Source organism: Rhea americana, unplaced genomic scaffold, assembly GCF_003343005.1.
Source record: "Rhea americana isolate MKP2758 unplaced genomic scaffold, rheAme1 scaffold_255, whole genome shotgun sequence".
NCBI lineage: Eukaryota > Metazoa > Chordata > Aves > Rheiformes > Rheidae > Rhea > Rhea americana.
The window spans coordinates 230,085-248,801 of record NW_028186374.1 but is presented as its reverse complement, the minus strand read 5'-3'; the positions used below and the strand labels follow the sequence as shown (position 1 = coordinate 248,801).

Below are 18,717 nucleotides of genomic sequence, written 5' to 3'. Positions count from 1 at the left end.
GCCGCGATTAGAATGAGGAAGCGAAAAAACTGAAATACTGCGAAAAATGAATCGCCCGACGGTCGTGAATACTTGTCCATAAAGTAACCCCTGTGGAACAGTACTTGGAAGTCACTATGAACCTGGGCCCTCAGAAACGAGGCTTGCTCGCAACTCGAGTCTGGCGTGCCGCTACGAAGAGTCAACAAAAACTACCGAAAGCACGCAGTGTGCCAGCCGTGACAGCCAGGGAAAACCCAAGGGGCGCCCTTATCGCAACATGCTGAAAAGGAAGAGCTTTTCAAATGCAGACTGTTCTGGTGACTGCTTCCCTTTTACCAAAAAATCAAGAAAAGGCTCAATTTCTGCATTAACAGGTGAAGTTCCAGCTGTAGTTCAAGTGTATCCAAAAGAAAAACTAAATTAATGATCGGATGCTTGCGCTGATATTGAATACCGATCACTTGTTTCAGATGGATATCCACTGCAGAAGTATATTTTCTGGAACACTTGAACTTCTGCGTTGCTTGATGGAAGCTGAAGAGCTCTACTTAGTAATTAATTGCTAACCATTTAATTGAAGTACCAGAGACTGTTAATTCAATGACGTCCAAATATCTTTATTCATAATTTAGTTATGAAATACGCTGGACTTCAGATAATTCTGATTATCTCTCTTCCATAAATGAAGAAAAACAGYATTGGCCAAACAAAGGTCTGCTGGAACCATATAATTTGCTTCTTGCTCATTTACTATACGGTTAAGAAAAAAAAAACCCTAAGATTTGAGGAAGATCACTACAACGGGAAACAGTTAATTTGATAGAGCAGTACAGCTGATTAGTAAGGGCTTTCTATGATCCAACAGGCTATGTACACACTTAAAAGATGTTGTGACAGATCTTCACAAGTATTTTATCAAAAAAAAAAAAAAAAAAGAAAAAAAAAAAAACACGAGACCCCCCCAAAATCCCTCAACTTCCATGAATCACTCTTGATTTAATTGGCTTAAAATAGAAGACCTCAAGAGAAAAGAAAAGAAAACCCCCTATCCCTCAAACTCTAACCTCCTTCTGAAGATACCTGGATGACCAGGGAACACCTTATACTTCAGTCCTGTTATTGGCCCACTGCTACTTGGACAAATCACCTCTTCTGTATCAATACCTTTTTAAACCAACTTCTCTGGGGTGGGGACCAACAGACTGGCATACTTAGGTAGGAAACTGAAGTATTATACTGCCGAGCCCAGAGAAAAACATCACCCTTATCAACTCCATACGTCATGCTAGCAATCAACTTTGCCTTCCACTGAGTGATCCAAAATGATTTAATACTGAATTCAAACAGAGAAGTATTACTGAAAGAAAAATGACTCCTTCAATTGCTTTTGAAGTTGCTATTTCTTTTCAAATATAGTACTCTCTGGCTGCATACTATGAAAAATATTTGAAATTCTAATACACTGATAATTGATATTTAGTATTTTTCTCCTCTTACAGTGACTACTCAAGAACTATCTTTTTAAATGTTATTTATAGCTTAATTTCTCTTCAGACTGACTTTTTCTGGGAATTCATAATGCCTGTATAAAACCTTATAGGTCAGCTTGTGAATCTATATTCCTGCATAACAATACTACCTTCCTAAGGAAAGCCAAGCAAGACCCAATGTATAACCTAACACAACATGCTTTCATCTCCCATATTTTGCCATTCCAGCTCTGTGGAATACAACAGCGTTGCAACATCTTACAACATGATTTGGTGTTGTAGTGATCTTAAGAAATTAAATGCAAGCACTGACTTTCTGAATTCATTCCATAACTTCAGTCAGACTACAGTCTGCTGTGCACTTCAAAGACGGCAAGGCTTAGACCGTCAAGCCTCTGGAAAGAAATTCATGATTTTGTTTTAAATAGGGAAAAGGAAGTTTGTCTCTTATCCAATTTACGTTTTATAATTTTTTGAGGGGGGTGGAGAAATCAAAAAAAAAAAAAAAAAGAAGAAAGCCAACTTTTAACAGTTTGCTTTAAATTGTTATTCATTATAACACTATTGACTTAGGTATTAAATGAAAGATGAATATTGTAATACTAATCATTGTTTAATAAACATATGAACATCAAAACCTAGTATTAAGAAAATTTTAAGAGCAAACTATTATTTTTCTAGCTTTTCATAGAGTCTGGGCAGTTTTTAATAGTGATTGATGCTCGAAAAATAACTTTACACTACATTTGTTACTATCACTATTACTGTAAACATCTCATTTAATTTACATCCTTTTTCATGAAAATTATGGTTATAACATTTCACTTTTGCTGTCTAAATCAGATTCTAACTTTATGCATTGGCATCTTGAAAAAAATAGTTTAAAAAGAATTAACTATTTACTAGGAATACAGAAACTAGAAGTCTTGCAATTGATCACAGTACCATTTGCTTTGAAATTTCTGACACTAATTCCAAAGCATACCAGTATATTATAACTCTACCAAAACAAGGCAACATGCTTTTCTCAGTGCCTTTTGGCAATTCCCCCCTTCTCCCTCCAGTAAGCCCTGCTAYGGATTTTGTGGAAAATATGGAGAACTTCCATTTAAACGGTGCATGGTGCAGCCAACAGCTGCAGCTAACAGCCAACAGCTACCAGCAAGCACTTAAACAGTTTCTAATCAAGYTTCAGAATACAAAACAGAAGGTCACCTGGCAAAGGCTAGCAAGATAGATAACTTTTTCCTGACTTAACTGACAAATAAAGGAAAGAGAAGGTTAATAATCGTTCTCTTTATTGGCAGAGAGCTGATAGGATCTTACTTCTTGAATAAAAAGGAAAAAAAAAAAGTTGAGGACTTACCTATTCTGGTAACTGTAGTAGGCAGCATCACGAGGAATAGTACACAACTGCTTACCATAGCAGCACAAGGTCTGTGGAGAAAACTCATACTGGAAAACAAAGACAAGAAAAGAACCATTAAAATGTGATTTTATGTTGATCAAATATCTGATAGGTAAACCCAACATTTAAGAACATTGTAATACATAGGGATGTTTATTGATGTATATTGAGACATTTATCACACTTTCCGAAGCCACTATGTTGAATAGCTCTCTTCATCGAGCTAACAATTATCAACTACACAAGTTAAAAGATCTGTCCCTCAACCTGCCTAATTTATTGCAAAAAAAAATGAAAAACAAAACATTTTAATATTACCTATGTCTGAAAAAATTATTCTTTGGAGAAATATAACAAGAAGAATGCTACCTAAATTTTTTAGTCTTAGCATGCTGATACAAATCTGATTTTTTTTTCTTTACTAGCCCTTTCATTATTTCAGTTAGGGAAAAAAAAAAAAAAAGAGCGAGAGACTATATAAATGCTATGATTTATCTGCTTAATCAGGCTAAGATCTCTGGGAGAACAGAACTCAATCCAAACCCCAACATACATACCTTGCGCCCACAGCAGTAGCCAAGTGATTGCATAACAGGATCAATCTCTTGTTCAAACACCTCTGCGAGTTTAGTGCAAAACTTATAGACCCTGGAAGTCTTGCGATTGTAAAGCCAGGCATTGTTAAACATTAGCCAAACATCGTCCACGTACTGCCAGGGTTCTTGGTACTGCCCAGTATCCAATTTACGTTTAATGGTTGAAAGGTCCATAGGATTCTTCACAATGTCAAAGTAGTCCTTCAAACACATACACATACACAAAACCCTTTATTTTTAAGGTGTCAATGTTTCACACTATTCATGCAAAAGATGAAATGTTCATGTGAGTAAAGCTATGAGAAATCCCACACAAACATTTTATATTTTGCTATTGCCAACTCACCGGAATCCCTAAAAGCTGAGGATCCACAGGCTGTCTGAAAGGTAGAGACTCTGGGTCCTGCCGGTACAGAGCTTCGAGGGTAGGCATGAGCGCCTGGCGCAGCTCCTCAGGCTTGAAAACTGTTAATGGAAGTTAGAAAGGTTAGCAAATTCCTGTCCAGGTATCCTAACTGCTGGGTTCCGCTAAAAAAAAACAAAAAACAAAAAACAAAACAAAAAAAAACCTCCCCCCACTCCCAAACTCCCCACTAGCTTAACACAAAAGTCTTAAACAGAGTTTTCCTGAACTGCATAATTGATCAGCAGCAAAACCTGTAATCAAGAGGACACCGCATAGCTTTTATCTYTACTGAAATTACATTAGATGATGTTCCCTGAATCCACAGCTACCGACAACTGTAGCCCGTAAAGAAATTTTCTACAGCATAAAAAAGAATTTATCCAGAACCAAATTAACCAAGCAATTACTCTAATGTGGACAAAGTCTAGCTCTTCAGAGTACAAACTAAGAGCCTACCTTCCTCTTCCCCTTTTCTAACACTGTCCACTGTTTCCATTTTAGTATTTTTCTAGCAAAAMCACCCCAGTGGACAGGGCCAAAGAGCGCCAAAGAGCTCTACAGTAAGTAATTAGATAGCTTGATAACCGGCATAGGAACTTTCTGGGCATAGTATACAGACAGCCCTGGTCTCAAGGACTGCTAATTGATTCTGAAAGTGTTAATACTTGTAGATTTATACGCATCATTACAAACACTTGGTGACAGTGGCATGGCAACAGCCACGTTTCTTTCAACAGGGGATGACAGCGGCAGGAAAAGCGATGCAGGTTTTGAAAAATAATAGTAACTTGGAGAGCTCTTTCAATACCGCAGTAGTGTCATTACATTTATTTTCTTAGGAAAAGAGTCTTGAAATAGGAAAGTATGCCTATTATTTAAAAACAGAAAACTAGATGGCATCCAGTATTTATCTACCCAGCTGAAATGAGAATGAAACCAATAAAAAGGACCAATTAGGAGTTTTGCTGGAGCACTCATAGCAGTAGCATGCAGTGACTCCCTAGGAGGTTTATCAATGCTTTCTCCCTCAAATGGTATTTGTGAAGATATGAACAGGTATCATAGCTTTCTGAACCTCTAACTGACCTATGATTTAAGTAGCTTTTTGGGTTTTTTTAAAAAAAATATTTTATATTTCTGAGAACAAAAGCCTTTCTGTGTCAACTGCGCCCCCTGAAATTACATGCAAAAATAAAGCAAGGCAAAGAATTAAGTTGACGCTATTCAAGAAGGTCTGAAGTATTGTTTTCAATTTTTTTTCAGCATTTCTGTACACTGCAGCTCCTGTCAGTTGGGCTGAAAATAGTCCTTGCAGAGCAAGGAGAAAGCTGCAGAGAGGTTGAGTGCACTGCCAGTGACTGGAGGCAGGACTGCTGCTGATGTACCCATGTAAGCTAAATTATGGCAAAAGACTTAAGCAAGGTGCTAGCAGGAGTTCAGCATGGGCTTGTCTTACAGGTACACCGAGATCCTGTGCTGCTACTACTACCAAACTCGTATTAGCCAGATGAAAACAAGATTGTCCCAGGAGGACCATGTTCATGGTTACAGCAATGACCTGATGATCACTTTGGCAGTTGCCATAATTTCAGTACTCATAAAATGAAGAAYCTGCTCTGGATCTATTCATAACATATTGCCAGACATTTCCCTAGTAAAGAAACTCTACTATATATTCTCAAAATGTCATAAACACTTGCAAAATAGTGTTATGGAGTTCTCAAGAGCAGAATGAGACACAGAGCTCCATTAACGAGGCAAGGTATTTTCTATTGCTTGTGGAAACATCATAGTTTGACTCAGGTACTTCATAACTTGATATTCTGAATTCTTTCGTTTAGTAAAATTTAAAGGTCAAAGAACACCTTTTAATGATCTATTCTGGCCATCTGCTTGTCATCTCTTACAGAGAATTTTCCCTGTACTGACCCCTATACCACCGGGCTAGCATGTCTTTCAAAATGCATCTAATCTCGATTTAAAGCCCCAACAGACAATTAATCTTTAAAGAAATTTGCAAAAGTTATGTTAAATATCTTTGCCAAGAAAGTCTGCATTCTCCTTTCATTTTGAAGTTTGAAAAAGTAAAAATCAAAATCCATTTGTTCTGATTTGACTTTCCACAAAAAAAACGCAGAGAAAAGTTGCCTTAAATCTTCAGCAGTAAAAAGGCCTCGTGCTTTATCTTTGGAACTCTCTGCCTCTAATGAACATGGCTAATAACAGAAAATGTGATCACAGGATCTCCCCGTGCCCAGATTTTTGCAAGAACTTTTCTGCTCTCCCCTCTCCTCTTCTTCACAATTCACCACCCTCAGTACTCCTCTTTCAGCAAGGAGCTCTCTGTAAAGAGTTATCCCATTTTGTCTTGGATGCGTGGGTGGCAGAGAGAACATGGGATCTTTGCCTGAATCATGATGATGTATTATCTGCCTGACAAGAGTATAATGTTACTTCTTTCTTCTTCTTCTTTTTTTTTTTTTTAAAAAAAGAAAGAATAATATATTTTTTCCTTTTAAAGAGAGGAAATCCTGCTTGTGATTACTAAGGACACTAAGGAGAAAACTCTCGAGGAAGATGAGAACACATTCTCAAAACAGCAAAGATAATATGCTCTTTTTTTTAAAAAAAAAAAGAGAAAAAAAAAAAGACTTGCAGGCTTTGCATTAGAATGACTTATAAAGAAGAAAAGCCAAAAAAAACTAATCTTAAAGGTCACCAAGCTGTAAGGCAGCCATCTCTAATGAGAGGAGGAGACACGAGGTACCCAAATTAGTATTATGCTTTTTCTTTAGAGAAGACTGCAAGAGAAAAGGCAAGGAAAAAAAAATCCTACCCTCTGGTTCACATCAGATACGAGAGGGGAGAAGAAAATAAACTCCAAACCAAACACACCTGAATTTGAAATGCGAGAGTATCAAGCCCCCACTTACAAAGGCAAATCTATGAACAGGGAAAGGAAGAAAAGCTTGTTAACAAGGTGCCCACAATTCTCCAAGGTGACCAAACTGCAAGAATTCAGGTGTAGGTGAGTCGAGCAAAACCCTATCTCAGCAGTGTTATCCTAGGGGGGATAACTGTAGGGATCCTACACAGGAAGGAAGGAAAGGATTTTCAAATAATTTCATAACCAATTAAAACATCTAGATGATTACCGTAAGCAGTTTTAAGATATCATCTAACCTTTAAGCATACTTAATGGTATTTACTCTTGAATACCTCTTGGTTTATATAACATTTTAATACAAACACTCTACRAAAGTTGGACAAGCTACTTGGTAAGGGAACGCCACCATTTCATGTTGTGTATGTAGTTGTACCTACCCATGTACTCAAGGTGCACATGTATTATAATATACAGTTACAAAGCTCCACTATTTCTAAGATGAGAAATTTGTTACTACATAAGGTATTGGAAATATATAGTAACCCAAATCTAATAATCAGAATGATACAGTATACCTCTGACAGTTCATTCTGCAAAAACCTTAGTCTTTCAACCACTTGGCTCAATTTACTCCCAAGTGATTTCTTCTAACAAGCAGTAGCAATGACTCTTTCCACTGGGAATATAACTGGCTTATAAACGCCAATAAACTTTCCAGTCCCTGCGTTATGTTTTGTTTGAAATGGACTCTGCCAGCTTGTGGGGCAGTGTATTCTCATTTGGCTGGCCCACTACACTACAAATCAAAAATACCATCTGCAGGAAAACGTGTTTATTGTAAAAAGATTAGGTTTAGTAATTAAGTACAACCCAAAGCACAGGGGTTCATTATTCATATTGCACAAACTTTAAAATCTTGCAACTTCTTGATCACATCCTGAACAGCATGCAGCTGTAATGTTCTTTTTACTGTAACTCTATGCAATTCCCTTCTAAAGGAGGACAGAAAAGTCTTGAAAAGGACTTTCCCTCCTTTGATGTTTGCAGCATGTTGAAAGCTTACCTTTGGTCAAAAGTTAACCACAGAAAATGTCAATCCAAACAAGTGGATGCTAAGCGACCCTGAAAACAGCTAAGGATTTTGAGGCCAAAAACCTCATCTTGCAGGCTCCCACAAGGCCTGCATTACAACACAGAGCAATTTCTTCCCTCTGTTTCCTTTAAACATCTTATTAAATTATTTCTTATTGACCCAAGGCATGCAAACATGTATGTAAGTCCATTCAAAATCTGTAATGCTACCATGTTTCCTTCGGGAAAAAAAATATATGTTACAGATACAGTTGCACCTATATCCAAACAAATTCAAATATTACACTTTAGATTAAGCTAACAGAGCTAACTGAACTGTTTTAAATATTTCCAAGGAGGAAGCTTTCAGGTGAATGCTACACAAAAAAGCTACACAGGTGGTCTTTTAAAGAGTAAGACTAGTGAAGCAGTCAAGGCTCAAAGAAACAGATTCAGGAAATCAGTTCCAGCACCTAGTTGTCAGACCTACGAAAGCTACAACTCAGTAAGAAGGCTGAGAGTGCAGCCTCTTATGAGGAAGCATAGAAATGAGTATTATTCTTGGTTACTGAGAGCACTGTATCTCAGTTGACCTCCCATGAAAGAGAACCGGCCAAGATACAAAGATCCTTCTGTACAACTTCTTTACAGCCATTGCTACCTTACTGCCTTGGTTCTTCCAGGCAGCAACTGGACCCCTTAAGAAGTTTACCATTGGCAGAAATGATTGCCAGAATCAAGCCCACAGCAAAACGTTTCTCACCTGTGATTCACATACCATTAAAGGAGATCTGCTTTCAAAAATAACCTGGAGTACTAATCTCCCAGCCTCATGTGCTGAAACACGCATGCAAAATATACCTTCCAGCAGGAACAGACAATGCCGAAAGCAATGGCTAGTGAAAAAAGTTTTCGTATACATACTTTTTTTACGGGGCTGAGATGGTGACGTGGATTGTGAAGTGGTTCCATTAGTGCCACCTTCATCTTCCTCCTTAGCATCTACTTTTATTTCAGGTTTCTTTTCTTCTATTTCCATTGGCTCCTGTTTCATTTCTGTTCCATCTGCTTCTTCTTTTGTTTGTGAAGATCCTTGTAAATCCTCCTCCACCTTAAGAAAAGATGCAAGAAAGACATGCCATTACATCTATGTCTCAATCTTCAGTCATTCCAAATATTAGTTTGAGATTGTCAAAGCACTCTCCATCCATGGCTTTCCTCAGGACAGTTACTTTCCAGTAACTACCCTCTTCTCGCCACCTTAACTCACCATTTCAGACACATCATTAAGTGCTTTTATATCTATCACTGCTTTCAGTTAAACTGTATAGAATCTCATTTACCTCAGTCTTAGCTTCCACTTGTGTCTCACTAGTCTCTGGCTCAGTTTCTTCATTTTTAACTTCTGATTTGCTTTCTAGCATTGGTGCATCTGGTCCTAGTTGCTGGGAATTCGTATCAGCACTAGCAACTGAGGCAGGGGTGGGGACCCTGTTATCAATACTAGCTGCTGCCTGGGATAGCTGTTGTAAAAACAGTACAAAAGAAAGACACTGCATATATAGAAATATTTTCCTTTACTAAAAAAAAACAGCACAAAAAAAAAAAGACATGAGATGATATTCTAAAACAGTGCAGAACATGGATATAGGAGCTCACTGTAGCCAAGTTTCTATATACCACATTTTGTAACACTCTGCTTTACAGAGGAGAAGCCAAGGAAGAATTCTGTCCCAAAGAGGCTGCTTTTACAGAGAAAACACCTGCCCAGTAAAAGACTGTACATTCAACAATTCAACGTGTGCATTGCTCTGACAAAAAAGAAAAAAAATAGCAAAAAAAAGCATTCAAGTTTCATGTTCAGAAAAGACCAATTCCGATTAAGGTCAAATACACGTTAATGGGCCAAATATAGATATAAGCCTATTTTGCCTAATCTTTCCACACATTGCTGTTCTTTTTACTTTGAGCAGTGCAAAGTCATTCAGCATGCTCCCCTCCTTCAAACACTGAACATCTGAATAGACACATTTTTACATAGGTATACATAACTATTTTTTTTTTAAATCTTTTGTTCTGAAGTAGAAACTAGGATTTACAGCCATAAACAGTATGGGCTCTATAAATTCACAGCACTGCTGTACAAAGGAAGGATTCCTGTGGAATGCTTATTTCACCACATGGAAAAATGCAACTAGCTGGTACTTACTGGAGTGCCAGGTGGCTGTGCCTGCACAGATGTTGGCTGCTGCTGAGATGGCTGTGGGGTTGGCACAGACTGGGGTTGAACTGGGGTCTGAGGCTGCGGTGTCACTTGAGCCTGTGCTGCAGTCTGCCCCGTCGGTGTACTCTGCGTCTGTGTCGCGTTGGGAACAGAACCTGGTGTAGGTGTAGGGGTCTGTCCCGAAGACGAGACGGGTGTCGATGGCTGAGTAGGTGCTGCTGGCTGAGGAGGAGTCATTCCAGGTGGTGTCTGGTGCTGAATAGGTGGCATGCCAGCTGCAGTGGACACTGGAGGTGCAGTCTGATGTAGAGGTGGCTGGGTCACGGGTGGACATGACAACTGASCACTCTGTGGTCCTAGCATGTTGATGGAGTTAGGAAGAGCAGCACTGGGAACCTGCCCCTGCTGGAGCGAGAGAGATTCTCTTACATACACGTCACTCCTCAAACTGTGGGAATCACACTTGTCCTCTAAATCACAGCACTGACATCTTTTAAAACAGTACTACTTTGAAAGTCTAAACATGCAATCATCTAAAAGCGAATGAGTGCTGCTGTTGCAAATGACTTTGTTTTCTTTAATAGTTGTAATGAGCCTTGCTCCTACAGCTAGCTGTAGCTTGCACATCATTTTACATTAATTTTACTGCCACAGAAGAGAGAGAATCCTTAGGACCTCCTCAGTAACAGAGAAACCTGCGGGCAAACAATCTCTAAATCATGCTATTGGCTGGGAGAAGTTTGGACATTACACAGAAAATGGTTTCAAGCTATTTCAGAATTTAGGCTGAAATTCCAGGGCAGCCCTTCTCTGGAAACCACTCCAGTGCATTTAACATCTATCCCAATGAAATGCACAGCAGGATACTTAAATTTTCTCTTTTTTTCCTTTTTCTTTCTTTCTTTCTTTTTTCCTTTCTTAAAAAAAAATAAAATAAAAAAAAATCAAAAAAAAAATCTGATCACACTACTCTGCTCCAAGTATTTAATTCTGGATCTTTCAGAGCAGCAACAACAAAGTATTCTGGAAGTGCTCAAACTTTTATGTTATACATTTTACTAAGAATTGAATCAGATAACTAGCAATAAGAACAGAATAATATTCTACCTCAGATGTATGTATCATTTCTGCTTTAATACAGATGTGCATCTTGCTCTTAAGAGTCTAAATCAATTAATAATTTCCTGCATATAAGATTTCAAACTTAAAACATGCTTCTATGTTGCCTATTTATAGTCAGTTTTAATGAACTAACTGCATTAGGAAAATCTTTTCCACCATGAAGGCGGTCAAACAACAGACCAGAGGCCTAAGAAGTTGTAAAAGGCCSATCCTAGAGATACCCAAAATTTAACTTTTCAGAGCCCTAGGTAACCTTCCTTGGTTGTCCCTCCTTTAAGCATGGAGTTGGACTAGAGAATGGTACAGGTCCCAAGCAAACTAAATTACTCTGAGTTCAGAAACAAGTCCCTCACTGTGGAAAGCCAAATACTTCGGCATCAGAAACAACTGTGACTTCACTGACCACTGTTGTAACAAAAAAGTAAACAAACAAACAAAAAAAATCAACCTTTTGGAAAACAACTTTCTGTTCAGAAGTTGAAAGATGAAAAGAAACTTAAAATGGTTTTCCCTATCTACTTTACTGTGACTCTTGATTTAAAGGTAGCTACTAAAGTCCACACACACACACACACACACACTCAGAAAGAACATGTGCTCAGAAGTGTCCCATGAACTAATTTGATATTCTCCCTTAAAATTCTCAGCGTGTATTTTTTTAGAATTTTTTTAATCAGAAATTACAGGTGAGCACAACCCCCAGTTAATGCATGTACATAGGATACATAAGAGCTYGTAGAGAAGGCAGATGTAACCTCAAAGTCAAGGATGACTACAATAAACAATGGATATAAGCACACTGAAACAATAATTAAAAAAATAGACTAAGATAATCTAGAGTAAATAAACCAGCTATTAGAATACATCTTACCTGTGTTACCCCTGCCTGGGCTGTTGATTGACCCATGCCCACGTTGTTCACATTCATAGCCCCACTGGATGCTGGAAACTGATTCTGAGACAGAAATTGGTTCTGGGTAGGAGCCTGACCCATCATATTATTGGAATGAGCTCCCATCATGTTCTGTGGCTGAGGCATTCGGGAAGGAGACATTGCCATCTAAAAATTCACATCCAAATTAAAGATATTAATATTTTTTATTATAGTGTAGCCACATAAAGGAAAATGCTCTCAAAGTAAGTGGCCATAAGATATGGCCAAAACTAAGAGGAAGACTTGCTTCAATAAACTGAATGGAACTGGGCACGTACACAGAACATTAACGTTTGTTCCATGGCGTTCATGACAGAAGTTTTTTTTTTTTTTTTAAAAAACCAAAGTAATAGTATTAAAGCTCTATTAAAAATGCTAAATTTTGTTTTGCTTTCTGACCTAACAGAGATAATCCAGTAAAAACAAAAATATTTTCATTTTTTCTAAAGAATAAAACCAAGTTTTCACAGAAAAACAGAGAAAGTTTATATACTGGAAAGATACAGTTCTTGAAAGAACTATGCTCTTTGTTGGATAACATTTCATCTGTGACATCTACCTCGCTGAAGATGGTCTTTTTTTTTTTTAATAAAAAAACATGTAAATAGTKAAAACAATCACCTCAATAGGAGTCTGGCAGACTCGGTGCATTTCCATGAAATTATCCTACAATTTACAGAACTGCTTTATGATGTGGCCTTTTCAGAAGAGTGTTAACTCTGCTAAATGTAATGCACTCATTTTTTAGAGGAATTTGGTAACTAGAAATACGAACCGCAGGAACAGCGCCCATGTTATTCATCTGTACAGGGTGGTTCATTGGAGAAGCTGCGCGGGGTCCCATGGGTGCTTGTGGCATCTGTACATTCCCTATGGACATGGGGTTAAACTGATTCATTCCTGCAAATGCACCCCCAAAACAACTCATTAGGAACAAGTCACCATGATTTATGTATGTATACTCTACAATAAAATTCACTTTTATTATGAGTAAAATCCAACTCTCCTATACTTCATTTTTTCTCTTTAACTTGGTTCAAATTATTTGGTTTAAGAGACAAATCAGGAAGCAAAAAAATATTTAGAGGAATATCAGTCAGAGTAAAACATAATTTACAGTGTCTAAAACACACGCAAGATGAACAGTGTGGATGATCCGTAACAACAGGATGCTATTTGTATATAGTACCTTAGGGTGTTAGCCCTGAAACAGCAACATCTTACTCAGGCTTCACTGAAACGCTTGAAGTAAATAAGATACAAATATGTATTTGCTTACATGAAAGCAAGTTCTACTCTCAAATCAGGACAGAAACAAGCAATATGCTTAAAAAGATGTTGGGCCTTTCCTTCAGAAAATTTCTTCCCTAGAAAAAATTTAGATATTTTTTCCAACAAGAATAAATGTATAAATAAATATTTACAGTGATGTACTTGCCAACTACTTTTTATCTTACCTAAATGAACCAAAAAGGTTCAGGATACAACTGCCCCAGGAAATTTCAACATAAAATTTTAACTTACTACTAATATTCTATCAAGAAATTAAAAAAAAATGGGCTACTTCTTTCTGTGAAAGCTGAAGCACCTAGAAGCCATCGGTTCATATTTTTCAGAAAAACACCTCCATGAGGCCACAGCAGTCCAAATCAGTGATGGCAAGACAGCAGTGCTATGAACAAGCTATACCTTTTTAAATGCACTTTGTGGCAAGTTTTCAGCTACAGGTATATTTTTGGCTAATAAGCTGATAAAAATGTGCTGAACTCCCGCTCCCAAAAGTTAATTAAGTTTCTAAATGACAGATCATTCACAGAATTCTTGCTTGTTTTCTCCTCTTTTCAAAGGACTGAGTTACTTCCTAATTGCTAACAAAAYACTCAGTACATACTGTTAATTAACACAGCACAGAAAACAGCAAAGAACGATGGTGAAAAAAGGGAGATCCAGGAGTTAACTCCCCCCCCCCACTCCTGCCTCAAACTCTGAAAGAAAAACAGATCAGCTTTTCCCCTAAATACGTATTTTGAATCCACAAATTGCAATGAGACACAAAAATATAGATACCTTGAGAAACCTGCATACGACTCATAGGCACGTTTGGCATGGACATAGGTCCGTCTGCAAAAGAAGCAGAAGAATGGACAGAGGAAAAAAATTAACATAAAAAAAGAAAAACTAAATCCWCCCACTTTTTACTTCTGTTTTCCTCAGCCCCTCTCATCCTCATAAAGAAGTACTTACTGGGAGGCCTCACGGGCTGTGCCTGGCCCATGGCAGCAGCCACCTGGGGGATACCAGGGGGCTGAGGTCCTGGGGTCTGTAAGGCTGCCTGGTTTCCCAAGATCCCTTGTTTATGTAGACGAGACCTCCTTTTCTCTTCTAGTTCCTTCTGTATCTTATAGATTTTTTCTGCTAATAAGTGGTAATANAAAAACAAAAAAACAAAAAAACTCAGTATCAAGTATAAGAAAAACATCAGCAGAACTTGTGCAGTCTATCAGAATACTGCCCTTCCCTTTAATTAAATAAATGTGCGCACCAGTCTATTTGAACAAGAATCACTTCTTTTCACAGTTCAATTAAGCTGAGACAGAATCATCGCTGCTTTAACATAGGTAAGAAAAAAATAAAGCTTCTAGGAAAAAAAAAAAAAAAGACTTGGCTTTATGACTATCCACTATATCTATTCTGAATAGATTAGCAGGAAAAGGAGAAAATTGCAGGTTCTCTATCGCTTGGACAAAAACCAACAGGAAGTTKCAATTTACTTTCTAGGTGTCACTGATTTTTAAATCATATTTTCATAATAATAATTTTTACTAATCCAGAGACATAAGAAAGAAGTCACTAGCAATACAATTATGCCAAATAAACTTCAGGAGACAGACGTTAAAGGCAGATCAATTTTTACAAAAAGAAAAGAAATCACTCTTTGCAGAATTTATCTACCAATACAGGGTCATTTCAAGAAATCTAAAAACAAACGGAGAAAATCAGTGAAAAATAGTCCATAGGCCCAGATAACTACACACCACCTCTGTGCATGACAAAAAGTCCACTTTACTCAGACCAAATTGATAACAGATCAAACAAGGCAGAGTATACAGCAAGGGAGCCAAATTTGCTTGTCAGCAATTGCTGGACACATATCTGCCAASTGCATGAAATTATGTGTGCCTGCTAACAGCAACGGAACTCACAAAACCCCAAAGACTACATTTRTTTTGTGAGATAACCTCTGATATTAAAACTACTCAGTGCTACATGGACCACAGGCTGAGCGATGTCTGTCCCACAATCATTTTCTCCTCATCAAACTGGCACTCCTGATCTAAAAAACTTATTATTACAGTAGGATCCACTGCATGTTAGAAAACTGAGATGAGACAGGTATCTCTCACCAATCTTGTTAAYGAAGTCCGGTGTTGTAATATGAAACTTCAGTTTCGTGAGCTCCTCATTTCCCCCCAACTATCTCAAAAATCCATTACTGAAGATGCTTTCTGCTGTCCAGAAGAATTTAAAAGCACTACAGCCCCTTCCCTTTTTCTGCTCAAGGGCTTCACCTATAACCTCCTACTTGTAGATATAAGATGACTGGCATGTGCTATTTTCACATTGCAAAGATTACTGTACATGTATACAAGGAGCACATACTGCATAGAACTCTGCCAAACTGTTTTCTATTGCCACTTAAACTAATCCATTTCTCAGCATCATGAAGCAGAACTGATGTTTCCCAAAAAGGAGGACATAATTTCACGAAACATTGTTTATAGTGTCTTAAGTACTCCTTTCTCCCACGTTCACTGCTTGGAGCCAAGTATGTCAGATGAATTCCCATAAAAAAGACTTTTGGCAAGAAGGCTCACRCAGCTGCTTGAATGGACAAGATACCTCTGGGTATGTGTCTGACCTACAGGTCAGAAGATATTTAATTTTATAACCAGTTGTTTACTAGTCTCATCCTTACTGACAAAGTATATAGATGAAGAAATCCTAGGTATGTCTATGAAATACTCATTTCCTCTCTAAAGCTGTCAGGGTGATCACACAGAAGTCTTTCTTGCTGAACAGCCTCTAGGTAGCCAGAAGGAGATCCCAATACTTTCACTGACACAGCAACACAATTGCAAGTTGGGCTACAGTGTAGCCTGTAGGCCTGTAGGAAATGAAACTTAAAATATCTCTTTAGCTCTTCCAGGAACGGACCTGTGAAGAGCAGACTCAGTGAAGTAYTGCTGTCTTATTGGATGATTATCACCTAGAATGCAGTTAACTAGTCTCTTTTGATAGCGTTAGCTTATTTAAGAATTGACCTCATGACTCTGGTCTGTTAGATCTTCACTAGCTATTAGTACTGGTACTCCAAACACTGTTTTTAGCTGATGAAAACACTTCTAGAGAGTGGTCCCTTTGGAGTAGAAGTACCACAGTGACATAACGAAACAGTATGCTCAATGTGTCAATCAACAGGGCTTTGATCCCTCCGAGTAACAGAAATTTGAGCTGCCACCTCATCGCATGTGGAGAAAAATTAACAAACAAGAAGMGGTAACTCTGTCTTGTCTCCTATTCACAAGGACAAACACAGGTAATTTAATTTCTTACAATTTTGTAGCTTGAAACAGCTGTTTGTCTTAGCCAAATCACTCTCAGTGCTGCTGAGCAAAAGAGAAATTACTCCAAAAGCATTAGTAAAAGGTAGGCAACATAATGGAACCAAGTCCCAGAGGAAACTTCCAAGAGCACATACTTTAAGGAAATTTTAAAACTATTATTTACATAAATAGATTTCAAAAAGGAAGAGAAAAAGTCAGCCAGGGAAGCATCAAGGACCATGATCTGTGCTCCAGTTCCCAAATATGTCCAYCAAACTTTCAGAGGGAGCTCAAGCAGGGCTGGACTACGCTGTTGTGTTTTCACAGAGTCGAAGGAGGTGAATTAGTTTCAAGTGACATTAATCACATAGTACTGCGCTATACAAACACTGTTATAGCAGAAAGCATGACCTTCTTCAACAACAAAACAGTGATATAATTCTTTGTGGTTTTCATTATGCTCTTCAGATGTGTGATACCACAGTTCTTTAAAGTATGCTCAATACTTGGACTGAAGCAACATACCCTACTGTTAGCAGATTCATACATATCTCCTTCCACTTTCCTGGCATAAGCGACCAAGTTCTCCATGCGGCGATCCTTCAGTGCTGCTGGATCAGGAGTGGGGAAGATGGCTTGGACACTATAGGAAAGGAAAAAAGAGGAATAAAGATATTCTTCAGAAAAAAAGTTTGAAAATGTTATCCAGCTTTAGAATATTCATTCCACATTTCTTTATAGGTCAGAAATAAATACAGCATATCAAAACTGTTTAAAAAAATCCCTATCAAAGTATTCTGAACAAAATTAAAGCAAATTTGATGATGAAAATACATGAGATTTGACAGGCTAGAGACTAAATATCTCTATTTACTACAGCACAGCAAGTTTATTAGCAATACAAACTGTCTGCCTCATCCCTTAATGTGATAGAGTAATGAACTGGAGATAACAGCACATCCTCAACAGGCTAGTGCCAGGGAACCACTACTGATAACACAACTTTCTCATCAACAATATCTGATGTCAGACGCAAGACATTTTGATACGTGTATTTAATGTTTTCCAACCAGTTACAGGAAAACCCACTGCTTAAGCTATAGTTAAGAACCAACTTTTCAACCAAAACAATGGTAGTGTTGTAGTTCTACTGCTGTAAATACTCAAGAGTATTTGACCTTAGCGTATACTYACAGTTTATGCACTAGATGATTGCGCAGGTCCTGAGTGACATGTTCATGCCATGCTTTCCTCACCCCAGTACTAGAAGGAGGTGCAGCTGTTGGCATTGAGCTGAGGTTTCCAACATTGCCAGAATTTGTGCCATCATTCATTAGTGGGCTGTAATAATGAGAAAAGGGACCATTACGGTATAAGAGTGCAGAATTTTGTTCTATGTTTTATGCCTGAGGATATTTAAGTAATCGCCTTCATCACTTCTAGGTATTGCATCAAACATTTTATAAGTGAAACTGAATCACCAAACTGGGAAACACCCAGTAACAAAGCTCAGGAGTTTACAAGACATAATACATACGAGTGATTAAAAAAAAAAAAATCACAACTGTTAAAGTATTTGTTTTATACAGTTAAAAAAAACAACACAAAAATAATCTTCCTTTGGGAATTCATTTAAAGCTACTAACTATTCTGGTAGAAGAAAATGTAGTAGATGTAGAACTGAAATAGGAAAAGAATACAGCCATAGGCAGGACTCATCATTTCAAGTGACAATACTGTAATTTTTTAAGGCAAGATCTTTTTTAACTTTCATAAAGCATGTAAATAAATGCTTAATTGAGCAAGAATGAAAATGTGTGCATTACTTATTTGTCCCAAGGGATGTTGGAAGCGCAGTTTCAGAAATTAGACTTGCTTGCTGGTCTGTTGTTATTCCTCCTGCGGGAAGGTTCATCTGGTTGGCTCCTTTGGGAAAAAAAATTAAACATTGCTGGTACCCAGTTCATAATTTTATAATAAAATAGCAAGAACT

At 37.7% G+C, this 18,717-nt stretch overlaps 1 protein-coding gene across 1 annotated transcript in view; it reads right to left on the bottom strand.

The window, feature by feature from the left end:
* The window catches only part of CREBBP (CREB binding lysine acetyltransferase), a gene marked incomplete at its 5' end in the record, with an annotated part of 84,248 nt that overhangs the window by 25,156 nt on the left and 40,375 nt on the right, over nt 1-18,717 (bottom strand). Inside the window, 13 exons of the mRNA XM_085307197.1 lie at nt 2,839-2,927; nt 3,438-3,677; nt 3,823-3,941; nt 8,765-8,951; nt 9,184-9,363; nt 10,050-10,469; nt 12,058-12,246; nt 12,896-13,020; nt 14,188-14,241; nt 14,365-14,558; nt 17,251-17,367; nt 17,919-18,065; nt 18,551-18,650. Coding sequence (XP_085163323.1) covers nt 2,839-2,927; nt 3,438-3,677; nt 3,823-3,941; nt 8,765-8,951; nt 9,184-9,363; nt 10,050-10,469; nt 12,058-12,246; nt 12,896-13,020; nt 14,188-14,241; nt 14,365-14,558; nt 17,251-17,367; nt 17,919-18,065; nt 18,551-18,650 — 2,161 coding nt within the window. The remainder of the gene's footprint in view (nt 1-2,838; nt 2,928-3,437; nt 3,678-3,822; nt 3,942-8,764; nt 8,952-9,183; nt 9,364-10,049; nt 10,470-12,057; nt 12,247-12,895; nt 13,021-14,187; nt 14,242-14,364; nt 14,559-17,250; nt 17,368-17,918; nt 18,066-18,550; nt 18,651-18,717) is intronic.